We start from the raw sequence: 23,542 nt of genomic DNA, 5'->3' as shown, positions 1-23,542 counted from the left end.
CTACTTTCTACAGAAAAACGATATCTATTTTGTAATTACACGGATTTTTAACAGCTAGTCAAAAATTGACAAAGAGAATAAGATCTCTAATACTAGAATAAATTTTGCTATGATTTAGCAAATTTTTTAATGCTACGCCATGCGTACCGAATGAATCTGTTGGTCTAGCGGTAAGTAAATGTGAGTATCTCTCTTTTTAATTTTACGTTACCTTAAGTTTCCCTTAAGTTAAGTGCTTACCAAGTAGGAAAAAATCGAATACATATGTGCGTACAGCATTTACTGTAGATATTTTTCGGATGCTAACGATGTTATAGTAATGGATTTAAGTTTCGATCTAATGCATAAAAATTAAAATAAAGGTCGGTAAATATATAGTAATTCGTAGGCGAAATTTTTTCATTGCGTTAGCATTTTTCGAAAAAAAATAAGCATGTGGCTCGTGAAAAGACTCATTAGAACTTGTTAAACGATAAATCAACTGTGGCACATTTGGGCCAGAGGAAAAGTCACTCTGCCCACTGCTAGAAATGGTAGAAGTGTAGCGTCCTCTTAGGACAGCCGAGGCCAGGCAACAAAATGCTGTATCGCCAATCCAAAGGAAATATTTGTTTGTCCTACAAGTTTAAGACTAAGATCATTACTCTAATGGACGAAGCGTTTGTACCTCTGCCCTTTAACGCATCTTAGAGTAAGGCGGATTTAAGCCTAAACCTATAGCCTTTAAGGAAACCAAGTGAAGTGGTGTTCAACAAGGCTGGTGATACGGGATAGGCATCTGGCCTTAGTGGTCGTTCTAGCACAGCACTAGAGTTCTACTTTGGCATGAAGGGCCTTCACATGCAATTTTCTTGTAGAAAAGGGCGGCACCACAAAGTTTTTAACGCACACATGTAACAATTTTCACGCACTCGTTGCACAGCGATGTCTCTTCTATAGTAAGTAATCAGGCATACGATTTTTTTGACCGTAGATGCCGGTTCAATTTTTTCTTGTAATAGGTTTTGTATACGCCCTACTGTAATTTAATATTCAACCCCAAATTTATTGTATACTCAAATCACAAGCTATTATTGCTTATGTTACTAAAGCAAACTTAGTCTCGTCACACGTCACGGTAACAACAATAAATGGAATATATTTGGAAAGGATAATCTTCAGCGCACTCCTCTCGAATCGATCCAAACGTTGTTTTATATGACAATGTCGCTGTGTGAGCTTCATTGATAAAACTCCGCAAAAAAAGATAAGGATATTTCATTTTTTAGCACCCTTTTTATTTCCTATAGAACATATTAATTCACCAAGCCATTCTTATTTGCGGGGCTCAATTGGGCTAGTTCCTAGTCCGGTCATCTGCCAAGCAAGCATTGCCAAGATTCAAACGTACCAAATCCATAGTCTACTATATATCAACCAACGGACGCTAAACATAGGTGGTACATTGTTGAAAATATGAAAACTCGTAATTTCCCCCCAAAAACATGCCGCACATCCCTTTTTCAAACATACAATTCAGTTATTTGCTAACACTTGTAAATTTCAATGGTTTTTTTTTGTCATTTTATCACATTGTTAGACACAAATATGATGTCGTTGGGTTGGTATCTAACCAAGTCCGGACGAGTAAGCCCTTCTTTGTCCCAGTTCGACACACAGACATCAGCACAGGGGTACAGCGCCAGCAGCGGCGACGACAACCACCTAAATAACAACATCGCCATGAGCGGAATGGAGAGCTAACAAAGGCTGTTCCATCTTATTGAGTCAAATTTAAATAAAGAAATTACGAAAACATAATCTATCACCTTCGACAGACTCATGTTCAGTGAAATGGAGTGCCCGTAATCCATTTTTCGGCACAATTATTCATCGAGGTCAGTGTTACTCGAACCCCGCCATTGCTCTCTCTGCGGGCGACGACAAGGGCTGATAGCATTCTGGTTTTTGGTTGTACGCCCCCACAGTCTTGCATAGTAAAGCCAGACTATGATAAGTAAAGTCTTCTCTCATAATTTCGCTAGATCAACATTGTTGAAGGTTGGTGAGTTCGAAGAAAAGCGTTCGCTCACCTACATGGAAATTCTACATGGAAGACGTGTGTTTCGGTACTCGGAGGGCCAGAGTAAACGCGCCAATAGCCTAGCAGCATTCCAGTGCTAACTGTTCTCGTGTTGAGTCGAGTGTGAAACAGAGACGGAAAGTTGTTTTTTTTCATATATACATGTATGTATATTATTAGCTAGAGACATTTTGGCGACCGATGCTTCACTGACAGCAGCAGCAGCAGCTTGGCAATGGCCCCCGGACCGTTTTCTACGAGTGACCAATGTAGCGTTTCGCCAACTTCGAGCTCGTTCGATACAACTTATATTTGAGACTTATGCCATCGCTTACAATCGCACTTAAAGACCTTGCTTTGCTCTACTGAAATGTTGATTCGCCGTAAGCCCTTCATCATTTCTCGCTGGCGGTTTTATGTTATGCTGTTGCTCAACTATATAATCCGCTAACACAGTAGCGCTGCTTGAGCGTAATTCGAAAAAGTATACGAAAATGTTATTTGTTAAAAAAATTGTTGGCTTGTCTTCGAGGCACGTATAGATTGTGGCCTTTATTTTACTAGTGGTTCTAACGCTCCAAGAGTCAACGCTGTTGGCATCCAAATTTAACAAGCTTTTTTCATAGATGTTTCACTCATTAATGTCATTTTAGACACTGTGGATGAGCTTGCGCCGTTATGATTAACATGGTTGTTTTTTTTTTTTTTTTTTTGCTATTGATTGATACAAACGTTATGAGACCAAACGAATTTTTCGGTCCCTTAGACGCATGCTATAGTTAGCGTACTTTATTGTGATACAAAAATTTGGCCAAATCCATGAAGGAAGTCGAGCTATCCGTGCAGCCATTGGCTGGTGCACCAACCTCAGCGGTCGACCTTCAAGTAAAATTAGGTAGATAACCAGAGCATAGCTTGTTACTATCCTATTTATTATGTCCCGCCTCAAAAGAACTGATAAAGTAAAATGCAACGAACCAAACAAATTCAACTTTCCTATTTAGGCTAAATGTGCCGGGCTACAACTTCCTTCAAAGTACACGTTTAGTTCTTATAAACCGACTTTTTCTTCATTTAAACTCAAATCTGTACATATAAAATACGCAATATCCCCTGGAGATGTTGTCTTCGAGAACAGATGTGCTCCATTGCTTTTATTCGCTTTGTAGAATGGATGAAATCGAAGGAACAAGGACGAGTGTCGCTATCGTAACTAATTCTCCGCCGGATGAGATTCCGCCAACTGGCAGTACCCGAAAAGCATTCGTTACGTGCGATGGCAGAGCCTCCTTTGATTCAAGTGTCGTTTTGTCAACAGTGGCATCGTTTCTGAGGGAAAAGGTAAGACAACATTTCTTAACAAATTATCCTGTACGTTGCATGTATTGCCATGCTGTTGCACAGTCGGTGTATGATGGAATCATCACAGTTCAGATTGGATCGTAAATCATCATGGTAGAGATACTTCAGCTGCTGAGCTCCGCATCGTTACCACAAGTGGTATACGAGGGTGCCAATGCCGCGTTCCTGCGCAGCGCATTCTATCTAATCAGCTTACATTTACAGAAGCATAGGTTCAATAGTGTGATCAGCTTCTTCGTCATTGATTGTGCCTTTTTTTAGGTGTTCCCCATCATAGGCGATCACTGCCTTATCAACCTACACTGGAACGGCACAGATCTGTCGACACTTCACGTACGAAGTGTAGTCCCCGATAGCCATGTGTTACTACCCCGAACAGCAGCACCGCCCTTAAGCGACCCTGAACAAGTGGCGAGCTCGCTGTCTTTGGCTCGGGATCAGGATGATGCCGCATTTACGTCGCCACCGGCAAATATCACAATTAAAGAGGAACCTATCGATGTAACCGACGAGCTTATCATCGCGGAGCATGAGATTAAACAAGAGCTTAACGTCGATCAGGATGACTCGAGTTCCGATGAAGGCAAGTTCGACACTGAGGATCAGATGATCGATACTGAAGATGAGATCTTAAATGGGTCTGGCACTTCGTTGGTTAACGACAAACAATATGACGACTTTCGGCCTAAACCCCCTGTACCAGCACTACCTCCAGCAATGGATCACGCGGCATTTCCAATGTATTTGCCTCAAAGCTCAATGATCCCGATGATTCCTGTGGTGGCTTTTAGCCAGTCGCAGCTTCCTTGCCATCAGATGACCCCTATGTTGTTATCACCGATGCAGACCATGTCCCAACTGCCCATACAGGGGCTACCGTTGGTGTCTGGATACAACCACTGTCTGCAGTCGCCGTTCGGAATACAACCTGTCACTCTGCCATTGTCACAGCAGCACCAGGCTGCTGCCGAGCCCAACGTTATCTTGCAACGCAATACCAGATACGTGTAAGGGTACAAATTGTAGCTGATATGCTAACTATATTATGCAACAGAGTTTGTAATCACGACTTTACAAACAGAACGCGACTTATTTGGAAAAATCCTGCTGAAAGTGAATAGTGGACAGCTTTTGTAAAGAATACAATGGTGCCTCATGAACAACAACGAAAGGCGAAGGGTAACATAAACATTCTTCGCAAGTATTCGTAGCTGGAAACGTCAGACTCCCAAATCTCAGTTTACCCTTCCTAGCGATAGGCAACAACGAAAACGATTTGAAGATTTGACATTAGATTGAAGTTGCCGCCCAGACACTACTAGTAAGTATAAGACTCCTGAGCTGTTTGATAATCTGCTCTCAACATGGTATAACTAAGCTGCTAGAGCTAAACAATTATAGTGTACTATAAAAGTAGCGATAAGATTAACCAAATTTACGAAAGTGGTACGCACAAAAGCCGCTTACTATTTTTATAAGCGAACTTGTACGTGCAGCAAAGGTGCCTTGAGGCATATGAGCTTTTCCAAATTGTTATGTCCATATCTCTAAATCCTGCTCTATGTAGTCTGTGCATCTATGTTACGATAGCCGTTGGATAGCAAAGCACCTATTAGTTCCGTCAATGAAAAAACATTGTTAAAATGGAAATGCTAACCGGAAGCTGTTTTTCCTGCAGGATTTCATTATAAGTAAACATTCAAGATAGGGCCAGAATAGGGATCAACGAAACAAAAATGACGGAGATCCGACTGAACCATTAATCCCGCAAAGATGGACGTGAATGACGCCTCTGAATAATCAATCAGCCAGCGGCTTTACGTAGGGGCATCGTTAAAAATATTCTTAATCGCTGTTATATAGAGACCTGCGACATGTTGAATGTTATACAGGGTGCTCATAAAATTATGCGTACTAGTGGGTTTGCACAATTGCAGCCAAACTCCGTAATTTTAAAGCTGAGCTACAATATAATTGTCAGATTGCCCTATGTTCATGATATTTTGAGTGTATGGAAGCATATTGCCCTCTGACTAGTATTGACTGATGCTCTATTTGTAGGCAGGATTCTGTGAATAGCTTCGTTAAAAATGGCGTTCACAGTTTTAATTAATACTTGTTTGATGAAGGTGCACCTATGAGAAATCAATGTTGGGAGGTATACGAGGCAATGTTTTAGTGATCGGCCTCTCATATCTTGGGTATGGGACCGCTGTATATACACCTGTAAATAATAGTACGCGAATGTTTATTATATTGGAGGGCATACAGTTTCCATCGATGCCTAACTGTCTATCTCCCGAGTATTTGAACTTTAAAGATGGAGTTCTACATAGCAGCTATACATTTCATTTGTATAAAATGACATCATAGATGAAGCCAGAATTAATTTTAGGTAGAAAAAAGCACACGAATTTTCAAATTCGTCTGCTCATTTCTACATATGTTGTAAATTCCTCATGTTGTGCGTAATGTGTACGCAGAACATAAGGGAATTCAACGCATCAAATGGGATGTACTGATCTTTCAAGTGTTGTGCTAGGAACATCTGGGGGCAGGCGCGAGATCTATCTGGTGTTGCCGTTCAATACAAAAATTTACTGTGATTTTATGTAAAGGACACCTATTGATTGAAATTGCAGCTGAATCATGATCATATCAGTAAATCAATGTAGATCGCCATATGATTACACGTGTACACCCATGTCCGTCAACGACGTTGGTATTTAACTGCTCCTGTCAATGACGCATACCTACGATCTGATTTAGCCTACTGTCCATATTAGACAATTCACCTTCTTATCCATAGCGGTTGTATGCCCTCCAAACTCATAGCGCACACTATAGACTTTATGCATAGAGACATGATTTATCTGCACTACGATCAACAAACGCGGAGTCGATTTTACCGCTGAAACGGCCGCCATCATCTCACTGAAAAGAATGACGTAACTTTCCCTTTAGATTTTCAAAGGCTGTCATCGTCTTCCTTTGCGTTGCCAAGTTCAATCTTCTATACGTGTGCATATAGTCCTCCATTTGAGAGTGAAACGTTACATCAATGTTTTTTCGGAACGTTTTTGTTGGTGTTGACATCTAGATACTCTTTGCTATATATTTAGAGTGTGTATATGAATTATATAGAAAACAAGTTAAATTTATTATTTTGTAATTTTTACGCATCAATCACTGGTGTACCGTTTTTGTCCTACCTGAAATAGAATGTAAGTCACTCTCAGTCACCTTACGAATTGCTCCTAATCAAATACCTGGGAGTAGGATATGGCAACTTTTCTAATCAAAATACGACTGATTGAGAAACAGGTCGACGAATCCCAACGGTCGCCGGAGAAGGGCGACTTACGGTTATGCAGCTGTATGATACGCCACTGTACATATATATTTACATGTCTGTTAAATATATATAGTTAAGCAAGTGTTTTTCGTTAAATTCGTGTCCTCATTGATACTACCTACGAGCGGGTGAGTACTGTTCGCTCGATTTTAATAAAGAAGAAAAAGCAAAAGACGTTTGACATTTAGAAAGTATGGTTTATAGGTATAAAACATACACTTTTTTAATGAAAAAAAATGTTGGGTTATTGGGGAGGGAGCGAGCCATTCCGCTTCTTATACTTTGTTTCTTTTTATGGCTCAGTAGATGCTGCTGCGAATTCCGAAACTAATCGAAGGAATTACCACGTAATTAGTAAGAAAAGGACTAATAAAATCGGGAGCGTCGGCTTCTTGTTGATGATTTCATCTATCAAGCAAATTCGGATAGGCGAGCTAGCGATAAATAGATGAAATGAATAATAGTACTAGTAATGATGCGGGGGGCAACAAAAGTAGCATAAACTAGTTTCGACTAGAACATTAATCTCGTGTAGATAGAGGCACGTATTGACGAAGATATTTCGGCGACGCCCAAACTCGTTGAAGCTTTTGCGTAGTAGATGGTTCTCTTTCCTGCCACAACGTCAAGACGGCCGCACCAGTTGGTGGCTTTCTTCTCGACCACAATGGCCAAACTTGTTAAGGTTTTTATTTATTAGATGTATCTGCGGCTAGATGGCTTCAGAGTCACAGATTTCAGGTCGTTTGAATGCGGGGCGTTGATGCTAGTGACACTGGAAGGCAGAGGTCACGTAATAGTAGAAGCGCTGAAATCGCTGGAATGGCTTCACTCTAACTCAATATATAGAGCCTTGAACAGGAGTAAATTTCTCTAAAGGAATTTACAGTTTTATTGCGATACAGGCACATTAATGTTCAAGCCCATAAAAAAAATAATGTAGAATATGAGCTGTTGGAGGAAACGGTCCAGAATTGCTTCTGTCGTTTTCGGTCTGCGCAAAATGCTCCCTGTAGTTGTCGAGCAGTTATATAAAAACTTAATGAAATTGTCACAAAGGCTGAGCAAGACCGACACGTGAGCGGCCATGACATCGTCAATCGATCAGACACAAACAGCCTTAAGCTATGAAGAAAGAAAAAAAGCTGAATACTAAAGGAAGCTTCAGCTTTGGGTAGCGTACGAATTGATGCAAAAGAACATACGCGATCGTATTGTCATTTGCGAGACGGCACAGTACTATCAAGTAATTTGTAAGCAATCGACTAGAGACAATAACAAGTACGATAAAAATGTGCTCTACCAAAGCCTGGGTTGACGCCCAATAAGGTGCAAATATCACTTGTTACTCACCTAGAAAGCACAGTTACGGTGCTACAATATAAAAATTATTTTCGCTTAAAAATTGCCAATAGCTTTTGGTGCGTATTTAGTTAACTCCAATATCGTTCCCCTTGTCTGTTAAAAATAGAGGGCCGGCACTCCTCAACATGGCTGAAAACTTTGCCCGTGTCGCGGTGGGAAGTGAAATACGATTGGAACAATCTTCAGTCTTTAACGAACGGTAAATGGAAAGACTGAGGGCAATTCCTTAAGCTAGTTCGTTCGAATAAAATCTTGCTCGGACAAAAGGCATGATCACATAATGATGAAAGTATTTTTTTTTCTGTAGATTATCATTAGGATTTCATTTAACACCAGCATATTGGTTGAACTATAAGCTCAATGAGTTCTATAGATGCTGCCGATTTACAATTGTCAAAGTAGGCGAACCATTGGCTTTACCAATCGATTGAAAGAAAATACACATTTAAATGTGCTCTATCAAGGAAGTGCACGTTTTAAACAGCCGAACTTCATCATCAAGTGAACTCAGTCATCAAGGGCCCCGCTGAATACACCTGCCCGTGGCGAGATACGAAGAACGATTCAGTTACGGGAAGTTTTATAGGCCCATACTATAAATGCAGATAATTTATCTATATACGCGTCCCAGAGCCCAAAGTACTATTATGTACCGGTGGGTTCAGATTTACCTGGGTCTGGTGCACTGTTCTTTAGTTAAGTTGAACGGCGTTTATAGAATTTCCATAGACATAATTTAATATTGCAAGAGAATCACTGTACCCATCGATTTCTAGTCGTCTCAACACTTTTTCCTATTCATTCTAGGTACGCACATTGTTCGCATAAAAATCTATGCCTCCTCGGATGAGGATAGCTTTTGCTAAAACTCGCCCACACCTACGAATAATATAGGTTATTAGTATATGTGCAATCACTATCCAGATGTTCCTGCAAAACCCAGTTCTCAGGATCGACGTACAAAACTGAGCGAAACAAATGTAGCAAGAGCTCGTTACGGCTCCAGACTTCAGACACGTATTTGTTCCGTGCGCCATTTTGAATCAATGGCATATAACCTGTGCGCCTCACATCTAGAGTGGGTCAGTACAGATTTTATTGGTAGTTCTGAATAACGGTTTCCTGTTCAGTTTCCGCAATGCTTACCCAATACGCATGCAAGTTTTCACTTTGAGTAAAAGAAGCCAGTAGTACTTTGCTTAGCTGCCTCGTTGTGTCACAGGAGACTTGCCATCCCGCAAGAGGATTTCGAACGGATAGGAGGTAACCTCGTCGTCGTTCTCAGCCTTTCGTTTGGCGTTACTTTTCTTTTAACCAACTCATTTTCTATTGAAAATAAAACGAGGGCGCGAAATTTCCAAGCGGTTGGAATCAAGAGACGGTTGATAGCTAGCGCCGAAAAAGGGCTGTTATCCATGGACTCGGTTTATCCTTGTATTGTACATACAGCTACTTTACCTGCCACTCTCTACGGAATCCGTCTGTAGCAAAAGGGCCTTTTATAAACTCAGGTACCTAGCCTGAAGCTTGTTTATAACAAGGTCAATGTTTGTTAACAAGGGCGATTTCTCGGCAATACTATCGGGTTGGGAAAAGAAATCGCCTTTGCTGAATCACTCAGCATCATGACCATGTGTCCAGTACTCGCATTCTATTTCTTACTGGCTATCGGTTTACGTACGTGTTTAAGTCCATGCAATAGCTATATGTGACGTCTCAATCGAACAACGACACGTAGAGTTAGCGCGTCCTTCCAAAATATCCTCCTGTACTAGGGATGTCAAACAGCAGGCGGGATACAAACACGCCTTGTACAACGGATTTCGCATCTATGGCAGTTCGAAGCTTTGCAACATCGTCGGTCGGTGGTTGAATGAGTGGAAACAACTGTCTTCTTCTGCGCACCAACGCCTGCCGTACGTTACTTTTCTGTGTTGAAAAGCTCTCATTTGCGATTGCTTCGACTGTATCGGTTAAACGACCTTGATATAGTATCATAAGAACACACTTACTTTTGATAATTGCCGATCGAAAAGTTAATTAAGATTGATCATTAAATTCTGTATCGTGACGAAAAAGCGCCTTTAGCGAACGTGGCAGCTGTTTTTTGGTCACAAAGCTCTTAAACGCTAGTTGTCTAGTGCAGGATGATCGCGACCGTCATGTCTTGACATTGCAATGCAAGCGCCCAACTAGTCGCGCGAACCTACAAAGCGAAAACAAACATCTACATACCCTTGTATATTCTCCTGATACAATATTACACTCATTGACACCTTTAATATTTCACTGTTGCATTAGTATAATCTATATATATCTACTATATATAACCTGCTATAGTATAACAGAAGCGTCAAATTATTCTTCACTGCGTCGTATCCAAAAATGACTCTGTCCGGATGTGCTGTTGATCTATGGGGGCCTCAGGGGTAACACGTAATTCCAGTTTACCTCAAAATAAATACTGCGAGTTTTACGCATGGTATTGCCGAACAGGGCGTACGCAAATCGAAAGCCCTCTCTAATTGGATTTGCAGGATATGCGCTGACGCTCACCATTTCCTATATGTTTTTTCATTTCTTTGTTATCACAGTGTCGTCCTGATGAAAAGCTTATCATTGCTTCATAATGGAGCCAGGTGCACCCCATAATCGGGTGGTCAGTCTACTTCGTCGTTATACTTGAAAAGTACTATTCCGAATGGACACGGCGAACAAGTTCTTTGAGCTAACCGAATCACTTGAGGCGCGCGAGGTGCCAATGTCGCCTGATACCACGAGGATATCAAGGACTGTCGCTAAGAGAAGTCTTCTATAGTATTTTTCCTCTGTCAAAACGGCCGGCTGATTACGTCACGGACGGAAAAAATTCGCTTCAATTTCAAGACGATCATAAATTTATCCGCAGAGAATCTACTCGCATGGAACTAGGTGCAAAGATAACCACAGCTAATAAACTGTATCGCTAAACTGAAAGTTTGCCGTGCTTGCGGCAAACGCTGCTTCGAAAAAGAGATACCTAGATATTGTTCAAATCAGTCTCTTCAAATATGTTACATGCTTGCTTGTAATCTTCGTGCCTCTTATTGTTGGCTTGAAGAGGCATCCCACGTGGTTTCAGCCGTAGTAGTAACAGTCTCATGAAACGTAATCAACGCGCAACAATGAAGATGACACAAGGATCATACTGCACACTTTTCTGTTTATTACCAATACTGTCTGTTGTACCGTGACTCTCGACAACGTTGACGCAGTTAGTCATTGTTAATTTACACATATCCATGCCACTCCGTCCTGTTTTTTTCTATAGAACGAAACAATTTAAATTATTATTATTATTATTAAGCTTATATTACTCATAGACTAAGTGACACCCACTCCAGAGGTCAGGCGTGGTAGTTTACAGTTTGACGCCGTTCGGCTATCGTGCCCAGTGCCCATACAGTGATTCAGTAAATGGATGTATTGACTTGTCTACGTCAGTTCAACGTTAGAAAAGCTTGATCGATCACTTAACATACCGGTCTATACGCCTTCATCGTATCGGCTTTCCACAAAATCGACATGTTTTTCTTTCTTTCTTTCTTTCTTTCTTTTGTTTTTTCTAAAAGAATCGAAAATTTACAAAATTTTAGGTCTGAACATTTTGTTTGTAGGGTCTGTAGGCACATTTTTCACTGGCTAACCATACTGGCCTATAGGTGCGAAGCAGCTAAACTCCTATCATGGGTCGCAATGTACTGCGTTGGAACTTACCTATAACTGGAACTCGAAACATTCGCACGTCGCGGAATAAAGCCGAAATGATCCTGGCCACAGCCATTGATGCTTAATACTTCCAGAAGTAACTAGATATGAAATTTATTTTTGAAGATACCTCACACGTCTGCTTGCGTAACTCTAGTGTAACGAGCAGGTAGAATACGCTAACTTATAGGCCCTATAAAGGTAACACAGACATGAGAATATAGCTCTTTTTCCACGTATAAGATTCAGGCGTTATCATAACTATTATAGCATTGCTTATTTTCAGACAGGGTCATTAAGAGATATTGATCTGAGTCTCCTGTCATAGCATTCTAATGTACATCGACACATGCAAGTTGCGTAAATTAGAAAAATGTAAGTTTTAAAAGCATACATAAGTTACATGACGTTTTGATGGGATGTTGAACTTCTAGGCTCCTATAAATTGTTCCGCATTCTAATGTTATTATTATAGCAATTATAGACATATTTTACTAATGGGTTAGTAATTGAATGAATCTAAAAAGCTCTCCCCTCGTCTTGCTGATTGGAGTGGGTGGAAACAATTTAGGGGTAGTATTGCGCATATGACGCAACGATACTTTCTAGTGTTAACATATTCATCATACTTGCAAGATCGGCCAACTTTTACTATAAACGACGAGGTCGCGCGGCTGCGAGATTGAGCGCTCATCCCAGCATATCAGTAACAGTGTGTCAAACCACTCCAAGCTGTAGGCCGCCGCTCCTTGGCCTTAGGTAAACGTTTAATTATAAAAAAAAATAGAGGATACAGATGGCAATGCTGTCGATAAGCTTTGTTACGCATTTCTCTAATAATATATAACTAATATCCTCTGAAAGTGTACAGAATAGAACAAAATACACGGATTCACAATATTTTATAAATAAAATATATTCATAGTGTACTGCGACACAATTTGTTGAATTTTAGCTATTTATCGAGGCGCGGAGTTGACTGCCCCGTTAATTTCAGTTTTGCAAATCGATAAATGGTCAACCTATCTCAGGAGGTGCTGGCTTGACAACACTGTTGATGCGTCAGCACAAGTCGATGGCAAGGGCGTTCATAAACTGTAGCACAACAGCCCTTATATTAATTCCCTATAATTAAGTTTTAGTAAGTTAAAAGCTTGATTAATATTATCGCAGGTGGATGGCGGCATGTACGGTTGCAGGGATGCAAACTTGCCCACCTGAACGTAGAGGCTTCTCTATTCGACAGGATAATCCGAACCTACTGCATCTCGTAGGAACTACTGAGCTGTTATATCTACAGACGATCAATAAATATGAATGCTGTGTATTTCAATAATTCACCGGCGGAAGTTGGACTCCAAATTGACCGGCTGTCTCTTGTTTACTAGTTTCCTTCTACTAAGTGTCTCTCTGTTTTTGATTAATGATTTGATTAGAACCTTCTTTTTTGATTGTGCACACTAAAAAACTATATTTTAGGCTGTTAAGGGTGGCTTGAGTTGCTTTTACATTTCAAGTCTATGGCTCGATGCCCAAAAATGACCCAGTGTCACGGCTCACACGGGTAGTTCAGAGAAGTCAGTGTTGGCCAAATGGGATTTTGAACTAGATGTTAGCGGTACATTCAGTATGCTAAAGTTTCCTGTTGGATTGTTTGACGGTAACTATACAAACATTGATCAACAACCATTTCAGCCGATAGTAGTACCATAACCCCTCAATAAACAAAAAGTATATCAGTGCTGGCTTGAATTCTATTGGCCATACGATTTCTTGCTTAATGTCTTCTATTCAAACGGTGCTATCTATGTACCCAAGAAATCAGGAAGCATAAGGGTGAAAATAGTTAATTTGGCTACATGTAAAATATTCCAGAATGGAACATATATTTGATACAGAAATTGTTTGCCTTTTGGCTTTCAGTGCGCGTTTTGGAGAAACTGACGGAATCCAGTACCGAACCTTGGCCTGTTTGCACCTGTGTTTGTATAAGTTATTCACGAAAGATTAATGGAACTCTGCCGGCACAATTTACTGTCGATTCCATAGTAAAAAAAAAAAAAAAAAAAAAAAAAACAGGTATGGTTGGGGTTGATTGTCAATGCATTTCTGCTAATATGGCCAGATGCAGCTCACTCCTGCGTAACAAGAAATAGCGATAATAGTAAACTATTTTCTTTTACAATCCTAAGGTTTATATGAGAGTTAGATTCGAATAATGCGAGTTGATAGAAAGGGGTAGAGCTATAATTAGAAGCCTAATTTTCTTTTATTAGACCTGTACTGTATTCCGATGGTACGAACTCTCTGCTTGAAGAAGTCAGTCGTCGAAACCACCGCGCCGATTGGTACCTAGGAGTTTTAGGGACTCAGACGTGAAAATAGGATAAAAACAAATATTTATTTCCACTAATTTCGCCCACATAGAGTTATTTAGATAGATAGATAGGGGCTAATTTGGGCCCCACCATAAATTCGTGCGACACCATATGTTTGCTTGAATAGAGGAAGTATAAGTTCGTAATTTGAACATACGCATACGAGCAATTAATTCGTTTACTTACCAAAGCGATGCTCATACTTGTGGAATGAGAATACTGATGTCCGTAAATACGGTGGAGCTATCTATGGACCAATCGGATCATTAATATTGATAATTTTATTGACAAGTGGCCATAGGCCAAATCAGTGGCCGTACCCTAGCTAGGAACGTCATAGCACACTCTCTATTCCCTCGTAAAACACTTCATATATATATATATATACAGTAGGGATGGATGGTTGTTTAAAAATGGCAATGACTGAGTTTTGAAAAGGGTACTTTTAAGGATGGATTAGAATAAAATCGAAGGCTTAAAGCAGCACAAGTATCTAACCAAATAGCAATGAAAAGCATTGTGTAGATCTATAAGCTACTCTTCATGCTCTTTATGCCTTGCGCGAGATAGACTCATCATTTCGAAACTACATAGCTTGATATCCACGTGCCCAGATTTTACCTCTTAGTAAAATTACGTGACTGCCAGCCCTTGATAAAAAAACCTGTGGCTATCGAGTCACCAAACCAGTAGCCTCCAATGCTACCACTTCACGGCCTCGAAGATATGAGAACATCACGAGAAATTCGACTGAGACAAGAAAAAGGGCAGTAAGAGTTGTATGGTTATTGCGAACGACAGTACATAGAAGAAACTAGCGCAAAAGCAACGATTTTAACTGTACAATAAAACACAGAGTAAAAAACTGATAAAAGTTGCTATTTCGTGTTCCGCCAACAGCACGTACCTATGGCATATCTACATAAATAAAGAAAATGGTTCATCGAAATCTACTTGATACATCACCATATAGTACCACCGTACCTAAAAAAGACGAGACGATCAATGATTATGGGACAACGTATAGCTAGCTATTCGATATCTTCACGTGTGTTTTTATTAATTTTCCTTTTTTAAGACTCACTTATTGAGTGCGTGCAATAATCTCATACGCCCATTTAGGCGTTTTTCTTTCAGCCTCTTTCTACGTTGTGCTAGTAGGTGCACCTAGGCAATATCTATAACCTAGAAGAATGCGTGTCAGGCCACCGATCCGGTTTTTCCGCTAACGTCGTGTCGACAAACTGAAATCGCTCGTTTATGTGTCATAGATTTTGTCAGCCAAATAAACCAGACCCAACTCCAACATCGTGGCTGGACTGAGTAAATTACGTCATACGTATGTATATGTTCATATGGTTGATTCGCGCATTCAGTATTATGGCAATGGTACGTTTTAGGCGTTGTCATTCTTATTACTATTACTATGATTATTGGTCTTCCTCTCACTAGCGTTATTAATATTACTGAAGTTCTATTATGTCGCATTTGTTAGCTACAAGAATATTTGTTGCTGCTTGTAGAAATAATTTGGTTTTCTTTCATGTAGATTAGAAGTTTTTCCTTAGATCACCCACTTAATAATCTGCTCCGTCTATTTAAGCTATCGGAATAGCTTGTTTTTGTCGTTCGTCGCCTATTTGTCATTGAATGATCTGATTGACTGACCCCTTTGATACGATGTTACATACTGGTATATATATTATATTACAGTCAAGATATTATACTCAGTACATATATTAATGCTAGATTACTGTTTGGATCGACCTCTGGACAGAAATTGATCTGACCGAATAGCCGGCCCCATCTCAGACTCACAATTATATTAGACGACATATCCGAATCAACGGTGAGCTCCCATTGCCCACGAAGCTACACACTCGACCTCAGAATCGGTGCTACGCCGTTTGTTGCCCTACACGCTCAGCATCAGCGGTCTAGACAACTTTCTCGACATTTTAAATATCAAAATGAGTAATTATTTCGGTATACGTGTTACCTCATTGATCTTCTTCTACAGACAACAAAGCCATTTTCGAAGTAAGCCTAACTCACATCTGCCGGCTTTGTATTATCAGACTACTATGCTCAATTATTTGAAGATTTTTCTCACTTTTCCTTTACTACCTTTTTGAAGAACCGACGGCCACTAATAAAGGTTTACCTATATACACACCCATTTAGATTTCTTAGATTATCTTATCTTTTTTTTATTATTATTATTATATCTTAGATTAATTCAGATTGAATTAAGGCACACGTGACCACAATTGCTAGATGATAAGAAGTTTGAGATTATAAATTTTTGGGGTCCAAATGTGTTCTATATATATATATATATATATATATTCGTATATATATTAAGTACTTGATAATGTATCGAGTAACTGCCGCTACATTAGTCTGTCGTCTCACAAGGGAGCAGTGGCAGACGTTAACCTGGTTATTTAGGATTCTCTAATTCCGTTGTATAGCTTGTCTTCTTTAACATTTCCAATAATTCAGGTTCGCTGTGGTTAAACCGTCAAGATTAAAGGTATCCTTAGCAGGAAGCTGGACATCTTTGGGTCGAAGCATATCGACGGTCGGCCACTTGCTTGCCCCTAAACCCGACGTCTGGATAGCCAATGGACAATTCTACTGCGATGTTGGAGTGGGCTTTTTCTTCCTCTCTATAAAGCTTTACTGATATCTTGCTGCACAGTTAGATAGTCGAGTATGAGTTTTCGTATGCTCTGGCATTGAACGTTTGTTGAACTTCATTAATTTGAATTGTTCCCAAATGTTTCCGGCTGGACGGTTCTTTCCGGTAATTCGCTTCCGTAATCTACACATGGGGCGGTATGACGATTGACGAGAATGAGCTAATTCTGCTTGTTGCGATCAAGACTGTTGTTTCTCAACACGCTCGAGAAATTTCCTGGAAACGTGGACAAAGATGTCAATTTAAGGCACGAACTCAATTTCAGGAACCTTATCGCATAATAAATAATAAGCAGAATAAAATAGAAACACATGCGGTATGTTTATGCAATCCTCTGAAACATTCCCACCAACACTTAGCACAGCTACAGCAAGTAAGATATAGAAATTATCTTATGATGCGTAAATACATCGGTATATTTCTATCAGAAGCAAACAGTCAAACTGAGATAAGATGGGCTAAGCAGCAGACCTGCGCGACGCTTCGACGAGATCCAGTTTTCTCTGGTGCACACGACGATATCTAATGGCGGCACTGGCAGTCACTAATGACTCGCGCATTCCCTCGGCCCGCTGACCCATAATCGGCTGCACTTTGTCTTCGTCCATAGGTACAAGCAGTCCACGCGTCTCTTGATTTTGACCTGCGACCTGGCCGCCTGGGCTTAATGTGGGCTGATATGAAGAAGACTCGAGACAGGTCCAGAGTTGTTTGCAGTCGAACGGCAGAGGCCGGGGTCGGTCGAGATCGCCGCGTTGGGTCCCAACGCCCGACGACATTTTAAAGCCCTGATTCGCTGTCATGTCTCCTTCACTGTTGGCATGAAGCTGCAAGTACAAACGTAAATGATGAACTTCTAATAATGAAACACAGCAACTTTGAGGGTTGAAGATTTTTTTGCCCTAGCCAGCGGGAAGATTTGCAATATAAAGGGATTTATTGCATTTGTAAGAATGACTCCCACATTTGGGGCGGCGTCTGAACTCTTCACCATTTTCTCACGGGCAGAAGTGTAAGCCCATAATATAAGCCTAAGGCTGCGCCTTTAGAACGCCTCCTATTGATATGTGTCCGTTACATTTTGACATCCTGATTATTTTTGCTCGTACCGACACTCCAGTCAGATTTAATAGGGTTAATTAATACCAAAAATGCTTACGAACAAAATTACCGATGCATCTTCGTACTTGTAAATCTACAGACCTGAAAAAATTAAGAACTCAATCCCATTCAACTAAAGCTGCTGCTGAATAACATAATACATTTACGCCTTTCTCTAACAACTACTTTTCTATTAACATTCGAATAAAATTCTATGGCCCATTCCGTTATCTAGTATTTTAGTTTTATTCAGAGTTGTCTGTTGCTGACGTACAATTGGAACGAGCCGATGGAGGGGTATCGGACGTTGCTGGAACTTCTGCGGTGTTTGTGGCAGGTGCTGCTGCTGCGGTCGCAGCAGAGTTCGCTGAATTCTCTGCGTCCGCTGAGGGGAACGCAATGGTTGGCCCACACTGAGTTCCAGTGGATGGCGGCGCTTTTGCTGTTGACCAGTGGCTGATCGGGAAGAGCGCCGTGTTGGGCTCGAAAACGGATACTCACGAACACCTTCAGCCACTTCAGCAACGACTGAAGTGGTCGATGCCATCTCCCGTGACGAACCAACCTGTCCAATGAACAGGGTGAGGTTTTCATGAAATAAATCGCAAAAACTGAGGGAGAACCTCGCCAACTGAGGCTGTAACAGGAAATGAGTTTTTTGTGCATTTTTTTCTGATGGCAATAATACATACAAAGAAATTTATGTGAAAGACATCGTACAACAGTATAAGCCTAAACTAGAAATATACGGATATATAATCCTCACAAAATTGCTGTCCTGATGCACTTATCAAGTAGTGCTATTGACGAGGGGAAGCTGATTTCGATTCATGAAAAACCCCACTGCAATGATTCGAAGAGTCATTAAATCACTATGCATCAAATGTTCGATGCTTTTAAATCGTATGCTATAGCAAATGGGTAGTTATGAATTAGTCTGGGGTTCCACCACGAGTTGACGTGGGCCTGCCAAATCTATTCAGAAGAGAATATTACTCATCCTAGCGTTTAGATAGCAAAAAACCTTTTAGGTGTATATAGCTTTATGAAGAATAGACCATCTGGTGTAAGATTAACACACAGGGTGGTACAATTATGTCAGGCGGGCAAATGGGGGCAGTGTGATTTGTAGTTTACTGTGGTTAACAACGCCAAAATCCACTAATTGTTAGATATGTACTGTCAATTTTGTTCGTTCTCCACTAACAGCATCTCTTTAATGAGTAGAAACCTATGCCGTCAACAAGTCCACTGATTAAATATTATGACTGAGCTTTTTTTTTTTCTAAAAAGAAACAAGAAAATCTAAGTTGACTCTCAACTTGAGTTCGTTACACTAGAATGTCCTCGGTTTTACCCCCCCGCTTTGTTTTTTGTTGGATGGCACATGTTTGCATAAATTATAGCATCTGGGTCTCACAATAATTTCTTAATAGTTTCTCATTAGAAACAGCATCTTCATCACTCCATGACTTGGTAATATGTGTAGCTAAACCGATCACCCGTATGGTGGTTCAAAATGCCAACACAAAACTAATAGTATTTCATAGTGAGTTTCATGTTAATAAATATAGCGTATTATTTCAATAAGTTTTATGATATCTTTTTGCACTTCCTGGCGAAATTTTTGAATAAACAAGAGTATTCATGTAGTTCGTACTGCTTCTAGATTGCGTTTATAATGTTGAAATTTGGCTAGTGAGAGTCTATTTTAATCTACATGAAATAAATATCGTTAACAATAATTAAAACGTATCGGGGCTACTTTTGCCAAAAAACATGTATTAAGTTGGGGCAAAACGAGCTAAGTAAAAATGTAGATTTTTTCGACCGTAGAACACAACATTTGCCTAGAGACTTACGATCTTTGATTGAGGTATTGTGAGTAAGTTCAACTAGAAACTGATGTGTTTTCAAAATAATTAAAGGGCCTAGACTGGCTTCAATTCATTTTTATGCTCTATTGTCATTTCCCTATGCTGTTAGTTATTGAAACAAGCTTGTCCGAAAATGAAGTTAACGCCATGACATTTTAAGTTACGTAACTCGTTACAAACTGAACACATCAAAAATGTTTAGCAACTATGGAACTGTGTGACTTTCGAGCGGGGTAAAACATTGTAGAGAGGCGTCCTATTTTAACCGCTTCATACAGTGCCATGTCGGATCGCGCAGCTTCTACAAGCGTCTTAGGTTTGTATGACCTCCCCGTGCATTCTGAATGTACATCAACATGGTACTAGCACGAAAAAATAAAAAAAAGATATCACACTATGGAAATACGTATCCGCCTTGTGTGGTTAATTACTGTCAACCAACTACTCCCTTAGTCACAATAAGTAACGGGCAATGTTAACTCGAGGAAGTTAACGTTTTAATAATGTCACCCAGAATAATACTAGCGCTATAAAAGCTTACCGATATCGAGCTGACATGGCGCGCCATTCCGACCGTGTCAACTGGCGAAGTTGAAGCCTGAGGTGCTGGTCGAAGTAGGTTTGAATGAGACACTTCAAGCGATACGGACGGCAGCCAACTGAAGTAACGAGAGCCATCAAACGTGAACAGATGATGATTAGTCGTGGCGGCCTGCTGCTGCTGAGGTTCTACGGTTGTCGTTCGAGACTCCACAACATCTGATTCTCGAAAATGTTGGGACGAGCCTACTGTCGCACTGTCGGCAACGGAAAGATGCTGCGTATGGCTTCTGGCTGGTAACGGCATTGTAGGCCTCAGCGAGGCTTCAGCTTCGACCCTCAGCGAACTCAGCGTAAGAGCACCAAATAGTGAACTCCGGTCAGAGAAAGCCGATGACGAGGGACTATCAGATGACTGTAGAGTCAGACGGCACGTCGGACACGATGTGTCCTGCTCCAGCCACGAACGAAGGCACGCACTGTAGAGGGCATCGGTGATTGGACACGGTAGAAATGGCGATAAAAAAGAAATCACACAGAAATAATAGCAAAACACGGCAAAGGTGGGAGACAACGTGAACACGATCGTTATGGCTAAGCTGACCTGACTACCTAGCTTTTTGAAGATGCTTCAGAGCTCGCTTTAACCAGCGCCAATTTACTTTCCTTCGCCTCATCACAGATCCAGTTTACAATATTTGCGTGTTTTTTGGTTAACCTGTTCTATGCAAAGCTACGTGTTGAAGTAGAGTCAATCTAGTACTTTCCAAAAACGGCATATTATTGTACTGGCGATACACAATAATCGATCAACACATTTATCCATAGAATTTGATAAGGTAAAATTATATTAACATAGTAACATCCCATTATTATAACCAGTGTTTTTTACATAGTAACACGTACAGTTACAGCCAAAGAAACAAATATAGAAGGGTAACAGCGACAAAAACAGGACGAACGCTCGGATACAATAACATCTATACAAGAAGACATCGAGGTAGGTCAGCTATTAATTGCTGCGAAACTACACTTGGGTAAAATGATGGCAAAAAGGAAACCACCAGGCCCAGCAGGTATTATTTTGTATTGAAAAGTTCCTATTTAAACAATAGTGTTAATGGTTGTTAATTGACCATTTAATATTACTATCTTGCTCGCACCTATCCCTGCCTCAAACATACCACCTATAATAATGGGAACAAATGGGTTATTCATTGATCAGACCATCGGAACCGTTGTAGAGATGTAAACAGGCACTTCAAAGTAAAACATAGCAATTCTACCATTTGTCTTGGCCAGATAAGCATAGGCTGAAATGGAAAAAAATCTTAGAGGATTTACTAGGCAAAATAGGTGTTGTCATATGAAGAACATTCGACGGGGGTCGCCATAACCGTTAATCCTTTGACGGCCTGATATCGTTGCTCTGTTCAAAAATCAAAATGTATTCCGCAACCACCTAAAACTGCCAATGACACCGGTATCTGTAAACCTACAGGTTCTTTAAAAATACTAAACGAAGCGATAGCGCTTGACGTATTTCACGCTAAAAAAGCATTAAAATTGAAAAGGGTATTTTGGCTTATTTTTCTATACTATTTCACTATTTATATAGCTATGGTCAAAGAAGGTTGGACTAACCACTTGCATCGAACGTGTCTTTGATTTCTGAAGATGTTTTTGAAATGCGCCAATTCGTGTTGAGGACCCAATTTGAACGGATACGATTCGTGTCTCTCGAAATTCGTTCCTATTAAGTCAAGTATGGGGTAACTAAACGGAAAAAGTGGCTCACACGCCCGAAAATGCTATATAAAAAAAAAAAATAATAATACTTATATAGAATAACATAGTAAATGGTTGTTGGCGTTGTTGAAAAGACATAAACGATTGTGATGAAACGCGCAGCGGGCCCTGCTAACCTCCACTCGAAGGCCGCTGTTTAAAACATCGATTGGTAAGTACTCTTAACAGTTACCTATTGTTGCCATCATGAATCACCCACTTGTGGAACAGATGACCGCAGGGAAGTCTCCGTGCTGAAAGCATTAACTCCCAACAGATGGCGCAATTGTCGGCAGCTGCGCGGAGTTCCGACGCTGCCGCCATAGGATAGCTGACCATCATGTGACGAAGGACTCGCAGGTAGTTTCGGTGCTTCAGGACCCGCCGTCGGATTTCGTTGAATGCCCAACGAAGCTGCATTGAGATCACTAAACTAGCCATTGACAACATTGTATTGGTCCACACCTAAGCGAAAGGGAATTGTACAAAAATGTCACGACCGTCGGGCAATATTCATGTGCCAACAGCGTTCATCATAATATGGGCATGCATAGTGTATAATGAAATGAGACAAACGTTCTCTGGCAGTTTGAGGATTAGCATTTTCCGTTTTGTCAAATAGCAAAAAAGAAAACTCAAGTGGATATTACCACGCTGTCAAGTGAGCTAGCTCTTCTCTGCTGTCAAAAAATTTGCGCCGCCATGTTGTTTTTTTGCGCATTCGATCCGATTTAACATATGTGGAAATATGACAATACCAATATATTCCACTCGAATTTCATCGGGTCGTACTCGTACGTAAACGTCTCGTACTAACCAGCATATGCAAATGGTGAAGAAAGTCGACAGCAAGTGTGGCTAATTCGAAGACGAGTTCCGTATAGTAAACGGGGCATGCACCAAAACCAGCTCCACCTGCAACGCCAGCCTTATCACCTTTGCCGCTTTCCACTTCGTGAGGTATTGCTCCAGCCCCTGCTGACGCGTGAGGTACGTAAACGTATCGCGCCAAAACGTAACCAGCGTTTAAAGCCACAAGCGCCACCTCGGCTAGCATCAATGCGAACGTGTGAACTCCGTAGCGAATTCCGCACAACATGCACACGCCAAAGCATAACGCGCATACCGCCTGTATACAGCTAAGTAGCCCGACGAGGCGGACGTGCGCCCCAACAGGAACTGACGGCGAAAAAGATAACTGGAATAGAAAGACAAATGTTAGATTATAATTGCTTAACGGAACATCTTACCACTACAACGCTT

General features: G+C 40.6%; 2 protein-coding genes and 2 long non-coding RNA genes across 8 annotated transcripts in view; 2 read left to right on the top strand and 2 right to left on the bottom strand.

The window, feature by feature from the left end:
- Positions 1–1,791: 1,791 nt before the first annotated feature.
- On the top strand, positions 1,792–6,875 carry LOC111263143 (uncharacterized). 4 transcript variants are annotated; one of them, XM_022837998.2, is made up of 4 exons: positions 1,792–1,877; positions 3,232–3,403; positions 3,686–4,745; positions 5,103–6,875. In XM_022837998.2, exons 2-3 carry the CDS (start codon positions 3,233–3,235, stop codon positions 4,433–4,435), a joined length of 921 nt encoding a protein of 306 aa, XP_022693733.1. In that variant the 5' UTR covers positions 1,792–1,877; position 3,232; the 3' UTR covers positions 4,436–4,745; positions 5,103–6,875. The 4 variants fall into 4 exon arrangements, with proteins under 4 accessions (XP_022693733.1, XP_022693731.1, XP_022693730.1 ...); XM_022837996.2 differs by lacking the exon at positions 1,792–1,877 and adding an exon at positions 2,302–2,331; XM_022837995.2 differs by lacking the exon at positions 1,792–1,877 and adding an exon at positions 2,880–2,957.
- A 76-nt stretch (positions 6,876–6,951) lies between these two features.
- Positions 6,952–9,895, bottom strand: LOC147753112 (uncharacterized). Its single transcript, XR_015312174.1, has 2 exons — positions 9,826–9,895; positions 6,952–7,554 (listed from the first exon to the last, which is right to left on the bottom strand). It is a non-coding gene; the product is annotated as an uncharacterized LOC147753112 (long non-coding RNA).
- Positions 9,896–12,188: 2,293 nt separating this feature from the next.
- On the top strand, positions 12,189–13,257 carry LOC111263144 (uncharacterized). Its single transcript, XR_002682056.2, has 3 exons — positions 12,189–12,266; positions 12,528–12,650; positions 13,065–13,257. It is a non-coding gene; the product is annotated as an uncharacterized LOC111263144 (long non-coding RNA).
- A 2,021-nt stretch (positions 13,258–15,278) lies between these two features.
- The window catches only part of LOC111263138 (E3 ubiquitin-protein ligase AMFR), a 62,727-nt gene continuing 54,463 nt past the window's right edge, over positions 15,279–23,542 (bottom strand). For both annotated transcript variants that reach the window (XM_022837988.2, XM_022837987.2), the window contains exons 3-8: positions 23,097–23,477; positions 22,500–22,744; positions 20,493–20,970; positions 18,349–18,639; positions 17,445–17,800; positions 15,279–17,189 (exon numbers count right to left, since the gene is read on the bottom strand). In XM_022837988.2, coding sequence (XP_022693723.1) covers positions 17,153–17,189; positions 17,445–17,800; positions 18,349–18,639; positions 20,493–20,970; positions 22,500–22,744; positions 23,097–23,477 — 1,788 coding nt within the window. In that variant the 3' untranslated portion in view covers positions 15,279–17,152. The remainder of the gene's footprint in view (positions 17,190–17,444; positions 17,801–18,348; positions 18,640–20,492; positions 20,971–22,499; positions 22,745–23,096; positions 23,478–23,542) is intronic.

The sequence above is a fragment of the Varroa jacobsoni genome, unplaced genomic scaffold (assembly GCF_002532875.2).
Source record: "Varroa jacobsoni isolate VJ856 unplaced genomic scaffold, vjacob_1.0 scaffold_738, whole genome shotgun sequence".
Classification (NCBI taxonomy): domain Eukaryota; kingdom Metazoa; phylum Arthropoda; class Arachnida; order Mesostigmata; family Varroidae; genus Varroa; species Varroa jacobsoni.
The sequence above is the reverse complement of the archived record's forward strand: the minus strand, read 5'-3'. Positions and strand labels throughout refer to the sequence as shown.

Excerpts from the sequence above, each read along its gene's own strand:
- LOC111263143 (XM_086969477.1), top strand. The coding sequence starts at position 3,182 with ATGTTGTCTTCGAGAACAGATGTGCTCCATTGCTTTTATTCGCTTTGT. Across the intron at positions 3,404-3,685 it reads CATCGTTTCTGAGGGAAAAG|GTGTTCCCCATCATAGGCGA; the intron begins GTAAGACAACAT and ends GCCTTTTTTTAG.